Source organism: Suricata suricatta, chromosome 3, assembly GCF_006229205.1.
Source record: "Suricata suricatta isolate VVHF042 chromosome 3, meerkat_22Aug2017_6uvM2_HiC, whole genome shotgun sequence".
NCBI classification, from domain to species: domain Eukaryota; kingdom Metazoa; phylum Chordata; class Mammalia; order Carnivora; family Herpestidae; genus Suricata; species Suricata suricatta.
Window position 1 is genome coordinate 69,638,758 of NC_043702.1, and position 13,777 is coordinate 69,652,534.

At 33.9% G+C, this 13,777-nt stretch overlaps 1 protein-coding gene across 3 annotated transcripts in view; it reads left to right on the forward strand.

Moving 5' to 3' along the window:
• The window catches only part of BAZ2B (bromodomain adjacent to zinc finger domain 2B), a 292,602-nt gene that overhangs the window by 274,759 nt on the left and 4,066 nt on the right, over window positions 1-13,777 (forward strand). For all 3 annotated transcript variants that reach the window (XM_029934506.1, XM_029934505.1, XM_029934507.1), the window contains 5 exons: window positions 1,873-2,183; window positions 2,570-2,705; window positions 6,105-6,251; window positions 12,188-12,453; window positions 12,701-12,844. In XM_029934506.1, coding sequence (XP_029790366.1) covers window positions 1,873-2,183; window positions 2,570-2,705; window positions 6,105-6,251; window positions 12,188-12,453; window positions 12,701-12,844 — 1,004 coding nt within the window. The remainder of the gene's footprint in view (window positions 1-1,872; window positions 2,184-2,569; window positions 2,706-6,104; window positions 6,252-12,187; window positions 12,454-12,700; window positions 12,845-13,777) is intronic.

Genomic DNA, 13,777 nt, shown 5'->3' on the forward strand with positions numbered 1-13,777 from the left:
TTCCTCCAGTTTCCCTCCCTCTATCTAATTTGCCAGTTCTCATTGGCTGTTGGTTGGAAAAGCATATCTAACGTATGTATAAAGTCAGAGGATGCATCTGAAACATTTTCCTGGAGACACTGAATTTCCATGCATAGACCCTATCACATTACTGGCTGCTCAGATGTTTTTGGCTGTGTCCTCAGTAGCTAAGTGGAATTTTTTTTTAAGTTTACTTATTTATTTCGAGAGAGAGACAAAGCTCAATGGGGGAGGGGTAGAGAGAGAGAATCCCAAACAGACTCCCACTGCCAGCGGGAGCCCAACATGGGGCTGGAATTCATCAAATGTGAGATCATGACCTGAGCCCAAGTCAGACACTTAACCAACTTGAGCTACCCAGGCACCCTGGAATTTTTTTTTTACGTGGGATGTAGTATCCTTTTAGAACTATAAGAATGAGGCCATTTGACTTGTACCTAATGTACTTATGTGTACTATTCATAATTTTACCCTTTCTAAATATAAATGCTCTACTGAGCTAATGAGAAAGCATTGATCCCAATATGTAACAAAGTAATTATCTCTAAAGAGATTTAATAAAAAGGATAGTGTTCATTTTGTTTTTTATTTACTAAGTACCTATTCCACATTGATCAGTGAACATCACAAAATTGGATAAAAGGTGTTTTCTGCCCTCAGAAAGCTTGTCATATAATAGGGAGACAAAACGTGTACATCTCTGCAGAATCTAGTAACTGATTGCAGAGAAGTACACAGTCACCCATGAATTTAGAAAAAGAATATATGACTTCTGGCGGAGATATGAGAGCAATCAGGGAAGATTTCATATAGAAGGTGAGTTGGAATTTGATAAGATGAGGAAGCTTTTGATGATCAGGGAATAGGGAATGTCATACCAGGAAAAGGAAACAGCACTATTGGAGCACCGGGACCAGGAAGCTCAGAACATAGTTGTGGAATGACAGGTCATAGAATTTGACTGCAGTGGAGGATACATAAATGAGAACATGAAAAAAAGGGTAGAATGAAGTACTTGAATGTCATGGTAAAAATATAGGGAATAGTTAAATAGTAGGGAATCTTTGAAGGATTTAGAGCTTGAAGGTTGATATAACCAAACTGAATTGTAAGATCATTTATTCAGTCGATGTATCTATATTAAGTGCCATCTGTTTGGCTACACTGTGCTGGAGATAAAATGGCTAAAAGCAGACATGGTTCCTATCCTCGTGGAATGTAGAACTAGTGTAAAATTGTGACTGCCACAGGCTACAGAGTATTATGTGGTTCTATGAAAGCCTGTAATGGGGAGACTTCACCTCCTAAAGGACAGCAGGGAAGAATTCCCTGAGGAAGTAAATTTTAACATGTGATGATGAGTAGAGGATGAGTAGAGTTAGGTAGGTAAGGAGGAAGATGGAAAAGCCATACAGACCAGTGTAACAACTTAAGCAAAGCTCGTGTGGCTGAAGGAAAAATGGTAAGTACAAGGACCTGTATGGAAGAGCGGTGGAAAGAAAGAAAATGGAAAGAAAGAGCAAAGTTTAGAGATTACTAAAAGCTTTCCATTTAAGTGGTCCCACGAAATCAATAAGCATGTATTTTCAAGACCTTCAGAGCACTTTGCTGATTTTCATTATACCTTTCATATCAAAAGTTGTTAAAAATTTTTCTTCAATCCTTTCTTATGCCTGTTTCTTTTAATTTTCTGTTCTTGTTTCTATCTAGCATTAGGAAACACAAGGTAAAAACTTTCAGTAAAGTTCCTTCAGATCAGCTGGTGTCTGCTGCTGTATTTTAAGTACAGGTAATTCACCCATCAGGCATTTTAAGAGGAAACCGTAATAACATTATTCTCTTGATATATAGGGTTGGATGTGTCCAGAGCCTGCATCAGAAAGGGAGGACTTGGTATATTTTGAACATAAGTCATTTTCTAAGTTGTGCAAGGAGCATGATGGAGAATTTACTGGAGAAGAAGAAAGCAGTGCACATGCACTAGAACGGAAGAATGACAACCCCCTAGATATAGCTGTAACCAGGCTGGCTGATTTGGAGCGGAACATTGAGAGAAGGTATCTGAAGAGCCCCTTAAGTACCACCATTCAGATCAAACTGGATAATGTGGGCACAGTTACTGTCCCTGCTCCTGCACCATCCATTAGTGGTGATGGTGACGGGTAGGTTATTGAGATTAACTTGAAAAATTATTGTGCTTCTTTGCTAATTGGAGCCTATTTTCTATTGCCTGTTATCTATGTATCTTCTTGTATGTCTGTGATCCATATGGATCATGCTATTTGCATGGTGCTTTGTAAAAACATTTTTTTTTTGTTATGTGCGTTGATAATCCTGCAAAGTGATCTTACATTTACCTGGTTGTGACTAAGCTTTGAGGCACGTAGCCACAGTCTGTGCACTACATCAAATTTAGTTGCTTAAACCTTATTCTTATTGGCTGTTACATGTTTTTGTCATTGCTTGGCTTTCAGTGTGATGATTGTTTCACATTCAGTAACCATAAATATGGATATGACCTACTTAATTTTTCTATATTTCAATGCAGAATTGAAGAGGATATTGCTCCAGGGCTCAGGGTATGGAGAAGGGCATTATCAGAAGCTCGCAGTGCTGCACAGGTAGCTCTGTGCATTCAGCAGTTACAGAAATCAATAGCATGGGAAAAATCAATTATGAAAGTTGTAAGTGTTTTCATTTAAGAAATACTATAACTAATTTACTTTGTCCTGCTTTTCCCAACCTCTAAATCTTTCCTAATTATACCTTACTTATTGTCAAAATAATGTATGCTTTACTTGAGAGTTTGCTTCTTAAATACTATATTGGTTTGATACTTTTCTCCTTATTTTTGAGCTTTTTGAAGGAACCTGCCAAATGTGTTCTCTTATGTTTTAAAATCTTGATTCACATTCCATTGAATATTGTTTATAACTCTGACTGAAGTTGTCTTCTGTATTCTGTCAACATAATAGTTGTTAATGTAAATATTTTGAAGACCCTCTCATGCTTATAAATATTCCTGTTGCTAACATTATCTGCTACAGCCATTCACTGCATCCTTTTTATAAATTTTTTAAAATTTTTAATGTTTATTTATTTTTGAGAGAGACGGATAGACAAACAGAGCATGAGTGGGAGAAGGGCAGAGAGAGAGGGAAACATAGAATCCGAAGCAGGCTCCAGGCTCTGAGCTGTCAGCACAGAGCCCAACACGGGGCTCGAACCCACAAACCCTGCGATCATGCCCTGAGCCAAAGTCAGACACTTAACCAATTGAGCCACCCAGGCACCCTCATTCACTGCATTCTTAAAATGTCTTTATATTTCTATAATTTTTTTTTCTTTTTTTGCAATGCTGAGAAATACTTGAATAAGTAAAACAGAATAAGCAGAGAGCTCTTAGTTTGTGGACTTGATGTCATGTATTTGGCATCAGATGTAGCTGATGTGAAGAATAGATATTTTATTTTTTCCACTTACAATTAAAACTAGTTTTTCATGTTCTTTGCTCACACTGAAGTACTTATTATTGTAGTGGCCTCTACTTATACCAGGCACCAAATACAGTATATTCAAAATAAAAGCTATATACCATATATCTTCCAGAGAGGTACTTTAAATCTTGTTTTCCTTCTGTGGTTTTTCCCTTCTTTCTAAAATATCCAAGGAATAATGAATCTGAGGTTTTCACAGTCTGCTCAAATTTAGGTCTTTTCCAATCCAGATTATGTTTTACCATAAATTTTAAGACATTTTTCCATTCATCTGGTAGCATTTTTACCAGGTAAAAAGAATTTTCCTTCTAGAATTTACTATTAAATCCAGTTTTAAAATCACCTTGGAGAAATTTATTTGCTGAAATCTAGGCTGTAATGATTAAAAACAATTGAATTCCTACATCAAAATAAAATTTGAACCATTATTTTTCTCACATATACTATAATAGTCATCACAATATGGTCAGTTTTGTTATAACCTATATATAGAAGCCCAAAGCTTGTTACCAAAATCTGTTTTTATGTCATTATACTTACTGCAATCAAAAGCTTTATGTCATTTTTAGCAAATTCATAAACTGATTTACATGTTATTAATATGCATTTATCATTATTTAATCCTATCTCTTATAATCTTCACTTTTAAGTATTTAATAATACATTATTTTCTATGAAACTGTCTTGAAAAGAAGGCATAGCTTCATGTTCAAAGATTAATGAGCACTTTTTAACCTTTAACTGGAAATGTAATAGTGCCTATACTAATCCTCATAAGTAGTCCTAATAAAATTAGTTCAAGTATTCGGTTACCTTTAGATATAACCCCTTTGCCAGAGACCAGGCTTACCAAAGAAAGAAGGAGCTATCATAATTTGCCTCTAGATAATTATCTGTGCACAGTATGCTTTATATTGTTGGTAATGTTAAGCGTGGGCAATATCTACTATTTTATGCTCTATATTTGCTCTAGCATATTATGAGCTACTGCTGTGATTTTTCAAGTGTTATAAGATTGATACCTTCCATCCTTTATTTAAAAGTATCAGAAAAGAATTTTATTTTTAAATCATAAATGTGAGATGTAAGACAGACTTTATAGTATTTTTAGTTGTCTGTTATAGAAACAGAATTTACTTAAGATTCATGAATTTGATTTTTTAATTTTATTGTTATAGGGATTTAAATATAACCTTCCAAATGTTATTTAACAATGAATATTTACAGTGGAAGTTTTAAAGATGTAGTTTAACTTTGGATAAATAATACTATGCTAAGGTATTTGGTGATATGGTGTTAGGAAAGATCATAAAATAAATAGTGTTGGAATGTTAAACTATGTTGCTTTAGCTCTTATAAAATATGCCAATTTTAGTATTATGTATTTTATATACATTTGATATATTTTTAAGCTGAATAGTGTGTATCTGCATTTTGATAAAATATTTAAGTTATCATTGGTATACATACTGAGTTATATAACACTATTTTAGATTTTCCCAGCTTAAGATCTACTGTTGTATTGAAAATTTTTAAAATAAGTTTGAACAATTAAACTATTTTGTTAAAAGTATAAGTATATAACTGTAAATTGATATGATTTGCAGTTTAAATGTTTTTATTTTTTAAATATTGATTATAGAACATACATTACCATGACTAAGAATATAAACTAAAGGTCAAAATATATTATTGGTATTTACCATTTTATAAAGCTATCTTGAAATTTTTTTTTCTCTAACTGTGCTTCTTTCTTTCCCTTTGTGAAACTTGTTATATAGAATATGCATGCAAGGGGGAGAGCGGGAATCTCCTTACAGATTTTAAAGTTCTTAATGGTATTAGAAACTTTTTTACAGAGAAGAAATAATTTTATTTTGTTCTACAAAATAAATTATGACCAATTAAATTATTTTATTTAATTTATTGTATCAATTTTCTTCTCCTTACAAATCATTTTGTGGGGTCCATTTTCTGGAACTTCAAACTTGTGACACATGTTTGATTTGGGCTGAATTCCCAGGCTTCCTGGTTTGGACACATTTTTTAATCAATCACAAAAAATAGATGGATAATTTAGTCAATATATAGGGTTATCTATTATTATATGTGATTTTGATACTAATACAAGTTTCCTAATTTTGATCTTAAAAATTACTCTAACTCTTACTTATTTCTTTCTCAGGATATCATGAGGATACTAAGATAAGCAAAAGATGAAATACATTAAAAAATTTAAACACCATGTATTAAAGCTATTCATTGCTTTATGTGCTCTAATGTCATGTTAATTATTTCATATGTTAATGTGTACATGCTTCTGAAGTGTGTGCAGGCATTCAACCTCTAGCTTTGTTCTTTGCAGTGTACCCGAAATGTGCATTTACCCCAATTGAACTGCTCACCCCGTCATGTGGTCCATATCTGTGTAATGAGAGATACATAGATGTGTATGGCTACTGTACATTTGTTAGCAAGTGGAATGTTTGTTACTAATATGAATTAGGAATTACGGTGTGTTTAATATCCCAACAACTATTCTTCATAGCAGAGAGTTAATTTTAAATGATTTCTCATGTATTATAGTACTGCCAGATCTGTCGAAAGGGAGATAATGAAGAACTGCTACTCCTTTGTGATGGTTGTGACAAAGGCTGTCATACATACTGCCATAGACCCAAGATTACAACCATACCAGATGGGGACTGGTTTTGTCCTGCTTGCATTGCTAAGGTAAGACTGACCTAACACTAAATTTTTTTTATTTATTTATTTTTTTATAATAGTTTATTGTCAAATTGGTTTCCATATAACACCCAGTGCTCTTCCCCACAAGTGCCCTCCTCCATTACCACCACCTCCCTTCCCCCTCCCCCTCCACCTAACACTAAATTTTTTAATCGCCAGATCAAAATGCAGAGTTGAATGGGGATTTTTTTAAAGATATAATTCATAGGTCACAAAAATCACCTTTTTAAAGTGTACAATTCAGTGGTTTTTATAATATTGACAAAGTTGTATAACCGTTGCCACCATTTAATTCTACAGCATTTTCATGACCCCCAAAACTCCCCATTCCCTATCTCCCCTTTGGCAAACACTAGTCTACTTTCTGTCTCAATGAATTTACCTATTTCTGGTCATTGCAATATGCTGCCTTTTGTGTCTGACTTCTTTCATTAGCTCAATAATTTCAGGGGTCATTCATGTTCTAGCATGTATTAGTACTTCCTTTTTATAGTCAAATGTTATTCCATTATATGGATACACCACATTTTATTTATCCATTTTTTCAGTTAGTGAACATTTGGGTTGTTGCCATAGTTTGGCTACCATGAATAATGCTGCTGTGAAACATTTTGTATGAATAAATGTTTTCACTTGGGTATATATCTAAAGAGTTAAATTGCTAGGTCATATGGTAATAAATGTATATATTTTAAGTCACTTTCTGGTCACATTTAAAATAAAAACCTGTGGATACTCATACCAATTGATTAAAGAGAAGCAATATGATAATAGAATTAAAAGTAAGAATTTGTAAGTGTGAAAGGGTCATTGTGTATTCAGGGCCAGAGTCTTTGGTAGGTGTTCCCTAACTCAATCACTCTCTTCCCATGTTTAATCTCTTGACCAGTAATATTAATCATTACCAGTAACTGCTACCTCTCCATAAAGTAATTCTAAACATGCATCTGTTCACCACCTCCTTTCTCTTCAGTGTGCTCCCTTTCTCACATTAATTCCAACAATCCTTTGACCTCCAGTCCATTTATCTGAAGACCTTTTCACTGTCTCTCTCCCCCTTCAGGTCCTCTCTTTTCTCCTAACCTTGCTTGTAATGTGTCAACATTTCATTATCATAATCACGGCATCTACCTTTATCCCCTTTGCGTCTCTCTCACTTGAGAAAACTATGATTCTGGCTAATCCAACTCTGACTTCTCCAGCACCTATATTTTTATATCTGAATGTGGTTGGAATAAACACCCAGCCCTTTAAATTTAAGACATTAAGAGGGCCTTTAATGGTGCCTGATGATTTACCTCCAGCTTTGTCTCCTCCATCCATATTTTCAACTGATGACCTTACTTCTATTTCCCTGTGAAAATAGAAGCTACCAGAAGAAAAGATCATAAGAATTTGCCACCACATCCTCTATCCTTCCTGTATCTATGCTCACATACTCTACCTTCTCTCCTGTTGCCATGAACTGCTAGTGTCTCTAGGTCGGTTTGAGGAACTCATCCCTTCTCCTGCTCCTCCTCCTCCTCCTCCTCCTCCTCCTGCAATCAGGAGAAGGGAGGAGAGAATCTCAAGCAGGCTCCATGCTCAGCCTTAATGAGCTCAATCTCATGATCAACTGTAAGATCATGACCTGAGCTAAAATAAAAAAAGTTGGACACTTAACCAACTCTCTCACCTTCTTAGGAATATGACCAACAGTTCTCTCTTCTCCTGCACCATCACCAATTTTTCTTTCTCCTCTGGGTTCTTCTCATCCGCCTACTAACATGCTACTACTATTCCTTCTGTCTTGAGAAAACTAAACAAAAACCCTCTTTTGGCCTCACTTCTTCCTTGATCCACTTCCTCCATTTTTCCCCTCCCCTTTAAAACTCATGGAAAGTTTTCTGTTCTGGTTCTCTCTGATTTTTCTCCTCCAAATCACTCTTGAACTCACTCTACTCAGATTTATACTTCCACAGCTTCTCCAGAAGTGCTCTCATCATGACCACAAATGACTTCCACATTTCTCAACTCAGTGATCAGTGCTTAGACCTCATTAAACCTATTCATTATATTTGACATACTTACCTGGTTGTCTACCTGTCTCTGCTCTTTTTTCAGTCTCTTGCTGGTTTTTCTCACCTCCCTGGTCTATAAACATTGGACCACTTTCTTAGCTTCAGGGTTATCTGTAAAGTGGGATAGTATCTAATTTACAGAGATTTTTGAAGATCAAATATAGTCATGTGTCTGAGAGTTTTTATGACTTTAAAGTTCTGTGACATATGTATATTAATACTTTATTATGTTTTATTTATATATTTTATTTATATTATATTTTAATTTTATAATATAAAACAGCTTTTATTTTGTCATATGTTTATATTTTATAAAATAGCAGATGGTTTCACCTGGCATTATATTCACTAATAATCACTTTTTAGTTTTTATTACTTGATTATTTTATGATATATAGTTAAGTATGGTTCAATGATAATATTCACTGATTGTACATAAATTACATTTTAGTTTCTTAACTGTCAACTTATAGAAAACTTCTCTAAAGCTCATGAATTACTAACAAATTGGTGTGTTAATTCTTGTTAATCATCTGGTAGACTATAGGAGGTTTTATTTTCAGTAAATCTGCTTAAATTAGAATTCTGGCTATCTGTAATTCAAGGAGTAGTCTAGGAGTCCTAAGATCTATGATCTAACATAAGTGGTTTTATGTAATACAGATCACTAAGCCTCTGCTCTCTTTGTTTTTTTAAATGCATGAATTAGATGTTATGGTTCTTGTAGCAATAAAAAATATGAAACATTTGATTTTGATATAGAAAGATTTTTTTTAATGTTTATTTGCTTTTGAGAGAGAGAGAGGAGGACAGAAGATCTCAAGCTGGCTCTGTGCTGACCGCAGAGAGCCCATGAGGGGCTCAAACTCATGAACCATGAGATCATGATCTGAGCCGAAGTCGGTTGCTTAACTGATTGAGCCATCCAGGCACTTCATAAAAAGATTTCTAAAGTTAATGTTTTTAAACCATCTTTCCAGCTATTACAGTTTTTATAAATACTTATACTATCTGGCTCTCAAAATGTCTATTTATGTACATATCATTGTAATTAAGTATTTTTACTGTACATATATATGTTTGTACATACCAATATATATACATACACTTTATTATACTTAACATATTTATTACAGTTATGGATTTATTTGTTCTATATATATCTCACAGGATCATAGAAACAAAAAGTCATGTGTGTGGATATGTATGTATATTACATGTTTATATACAGACTCATAGACACATACACAAGAGGTTTCAAACTCCAGTACCTATAAAAGCCAGGTAAATAACACAAAAGAGTTGGGACTGTGGCAAACAGGAAAGTTCTGCCCTGATTTAAATATTATAGTCATTTACTCCATTCCAGCCAGTTGACATGTAGACATGTGGGGCCAGTGTTCCAGGATCTACCAGTATTTCAAGATTATGGACTTTTATGCATATCCTCCTGAATGTTTAATGTTGGCAACAAACTTAGAATTTTTATAAGCATTATTATGAGCCAAACAACAACACATTCTTTGGGCTATTTACAGTCTGTGAGCCACCAAGTCACAAACTTCTGATATATAAATATACAGACAACAGGAATGTGCCCTTATATGTGTAATCTGATTGGCTCTGCTAAGACATGTGAAAGTTCCTCTTTGATTTTGGTTCTAACAAGATAGAAAAAAAGGATAAGGAGTGGGGCACCTCTACCTGAGAACAAAGTAAGTCAGGTAATAGAGTAACTATATAAAAGCTCGCTTTTAAAAATCTGTGTATGTGGGGCACCTGGGTGGCTCAGTTGGTTGAGTGTCTGACTCTTAATTTTGGCCCAGGTCATGATCCCGAGATCCTGAGATTGAGATTGAGCCCCTTGTCTGGCTCCACATTGAGCATAGAGTCTGCTTCAAGATTCCCTCTCTCCCCCTTCTCTACTCACTCGCATGCTTTCTCACTCTTTCTCTCCAAAATAATATTTATGTGTGTGTGTGTGTGTGTGTGTGTGTGTGTGTGTGTGTGTGTACAGTGTAATGAGGCAATCTGATAAACATTACTTAGTAAAGAAATACATAAACTTGATTGTCTTTTTGAAACATCACAAAGGCCTTTTGATTCTGTGATTTAAGTTTCATGTTTTCCTACTGTAGTTATGAGTTTATTAGAAAGTAACCCCAAGTAATAATTTAGTTCACATAAGGAACTAGAAGTTTTTGCCCCTTATTCATGAAATTTTGTTCTTTTTAAGTGACATAATTATTCAGTCTAGCTTAATTTAATCTTCATTAAGTGGACTTTTTCCACATTATATTAAGAATTCTGTTTCTGTTTTCTCATGATTTCAGAGTTCTGTAAGTTCAGGGTAATATGAAAACTCAGAATATCAGGCATTAGTGAATAAAAGTTAATAAACTAAATGGAAAGGAGACCTCATAAAACATTTGAATTATTTTAGTGACAAGGTGGGGAGTGATTCTTTAATATGATATGGAGAAAGCATCATATTGATAGTTAGCTTTAGTACTTCAGGCAACTAAAATATCTCCTTAGCTATACTTCTAACCTCCCAATAAAGAACCAAATAATTTTAATTGCTTAAGAGCAATTATTTTAAAGTATTAATAGAAGACTTCATGAAATTGTAAAAGAAATTAATATGAAATACTCCAAAGAAATGTTTTCAGCCAAATGTATTTCAAGAATAGAGCCAACTTTAGATTATGGCTAGACCAAATATCTGTCTCTGTGGTCTAAGATTTTTTAACAGTCTGGCTAGGAGAAAAAAATCATTTTTTAAAAAGAAGGTTAGCACTATTCTGGAAAATCAAAACAAAAACATGCATTACCAGTGATGGCATATCTCTCTCCTGTGATCTATTATGTCTATAATTAGCATTTAACTCTCAAAATACAGACTTATTTCCCTATGTCCAGAAGAAGGAGGGGGCTCATTGTTACACTGATGTGCTGTCTATAGTTGTAGTTACACTGCAGAGGCCACACTAAGATTCTTGTTCATGTAATTTTAGAACTAGAATGACCTTACCAATTATGTGGCTTACTTTTCTTATTTTACAAATGAGAAAATAGGACTTCACAGACATTTTTGTACAAATTCCATAGCTAGTCACTGACAGAGCCGTAGCTAGAATTCATAACCTTAAATTTCAAATGTGATCTCTTTTATACTATGTCTTTATTGTTTTCTGCAAAAACAGCCATTCTCTCTCTCTTTCTCTCTCTCTCTCTCTCTCTCTCTCTCTCTCTCTCTCTCTCTCTCTCATTTTTCACCATTGCTTTGTGCACACCTGGAAAACACAATTTTCTGGAGCTCTCTGTTTATAGCAAATGATTTTTTATCTAAAAAAAAATAGAGATGTATCAATTTCCAGTAGATTTAATCACATATAAAGGACTTTTTCCTTATTTAATACTTTCTGAGAGGTTTTGGCCTTGCTTTTCAACTTCCTCTTCAAGTATCTTATTAATAAGGTCTATATTTTTGTTCATTTTTGCCTTTGTTCTTAATTATGTTCTCAAAGATAGTGTTTTTGTACCTTTAAACTTATTTGGTTAGTGACCTACACTAAAGGATTACTGCTAAATTCTTTAGTGTACCAAAGATGCATTACCATAAGATCAACATCTTCAAATTTTAAGAACTCCTAAGATAGATTTTTCATGCTTTATTAGATTTTAACCTTATGTTATGGGAGAACAAATTCATAGACCTCATTAAAAATAAAATTATCAACCTTCTAGATCAAAGATAATATTATTTTTGTTTGTCCTGTTAGACTTTCATAATTTAAGATAATAAAAGGTCTGTAGATGGTTATTTTCTTATACCTTATTTATTTTTTTTAATTAAAGGCAAGTGGTCAAACTCTAAAAATCAAAAAACTCCACATTAAAGGAAAAAAGACTAATGAGTCAAAGAAAGGCAAAAAAGGAACTTTAACAGGGGATACTGAAGATGAAGACTCTGCATCTACAAATAGTTCACTAAAAAGAGGAAACAAAGACCTGAAAAAAAGAAAAATGGAGGAAAACACTTCTATTAACTTGTCAAAACAGGAAAGTTTTACTTCTGTTAAGAAACCTAAAAGAGACGACTCCAAAGACCTCGCTCTTTGCAGGTATTATTTTGGTTTGCACGTATTCGTTTTATTTGCTTAGAAACTTTCTACTGTATTAAAAGTGACTTTTTAACAACTTATACAGATAGGAAAGTGTAAAGTCTATAGTATAAGTAAATGTATTTCACCTTTTTAATAAATGAATTTGGATTGTTTTTACTTGAAAGATTATAAAAGCTAAATTTTTAATAAAAATAGATCATTCTAAAATATAGATGACCGATTTCAAACATTATTTTCTTTGTAGTATGATCCTTACTGAAATGGAAACTCATGAGGATGCATGGCCTTTTTTACTTCCTGTAAACTTGAAACTTGTTCCTGGTTATAAGAAAGTTATTAAGAAGCCTATGGATTTTTCCACAATTAGAGAGAAATTAAGTAGTGGACAGTAAGTAAATCATTTCAATGCAAAATTTATTGAATGGTTAATATGTGCTGGGTAGTCCTCTAGTAAGCCAAAAATACAGTAATTGAAGGCCCTGCCTTTTGGAGGGGTGTGTGCGTATATGTCTGTGGGTGTGTTTGCTTAGACAAGTCGATTAAAATTTTCTGAATAAATAAAAAGCATTGTGATAAAACTACTTTTGACATGGAAGGCCACCCAACCCAGCCTAAGTCGTAAAAGAAAAGTAACAGGAAAGTCTCCCAAGTAAACTAGAGCTTGCTTCGTACATCGGTGGAATAACATCTCATGTAGCTTTAATAAAAATTGACTAATATTTTCAGACTGTTACAATGTAGAGATAGAAGGTCATTGGAAGCTTTAAACAGTAAAAGTTTTCTTATGAGTTCTTGGAGAATACTAAAAATTTATTTATTAAAATGTGGAAGAAAACTATTTTTCCTCTCTACCACATTCTTTTTGTGATCCTACCCGAAGAATAAAGTGACTTCCTGGCCACAATTAATGATATGTTTAAGACTACCTCAGACTCCCACCAGGGAGTAGCAGCTATTAGTGGAATTCACTTGGTTCTGAACAGTGGCCCATTTGGAGCCACAAAAATGAGGCTGTTCACTTACCAAATAAGCCCACACAAAAGCACCCCACATGTGAATGGCCAGGAGCTGTGAGCTTACATGTTCTCTTCTCCATTCTCCTCTGCTCCTCTTACTCCTTTGTACTGGTTTAGCTTAACCAACCCTATGACCATAATTTCAGGCAAAGTCACAAAAGACATGGAGAAAGAAGGAATTTTACATTGAAAGAATAACTATAAGATAAATTTTAATTACATTATGATTGTTATTGTTATTATTATCCTTATACTGGGGTGCCTAGGTGACTCAGTTGGTTGAGCGTCCAGCTTTGGCTCAGGTC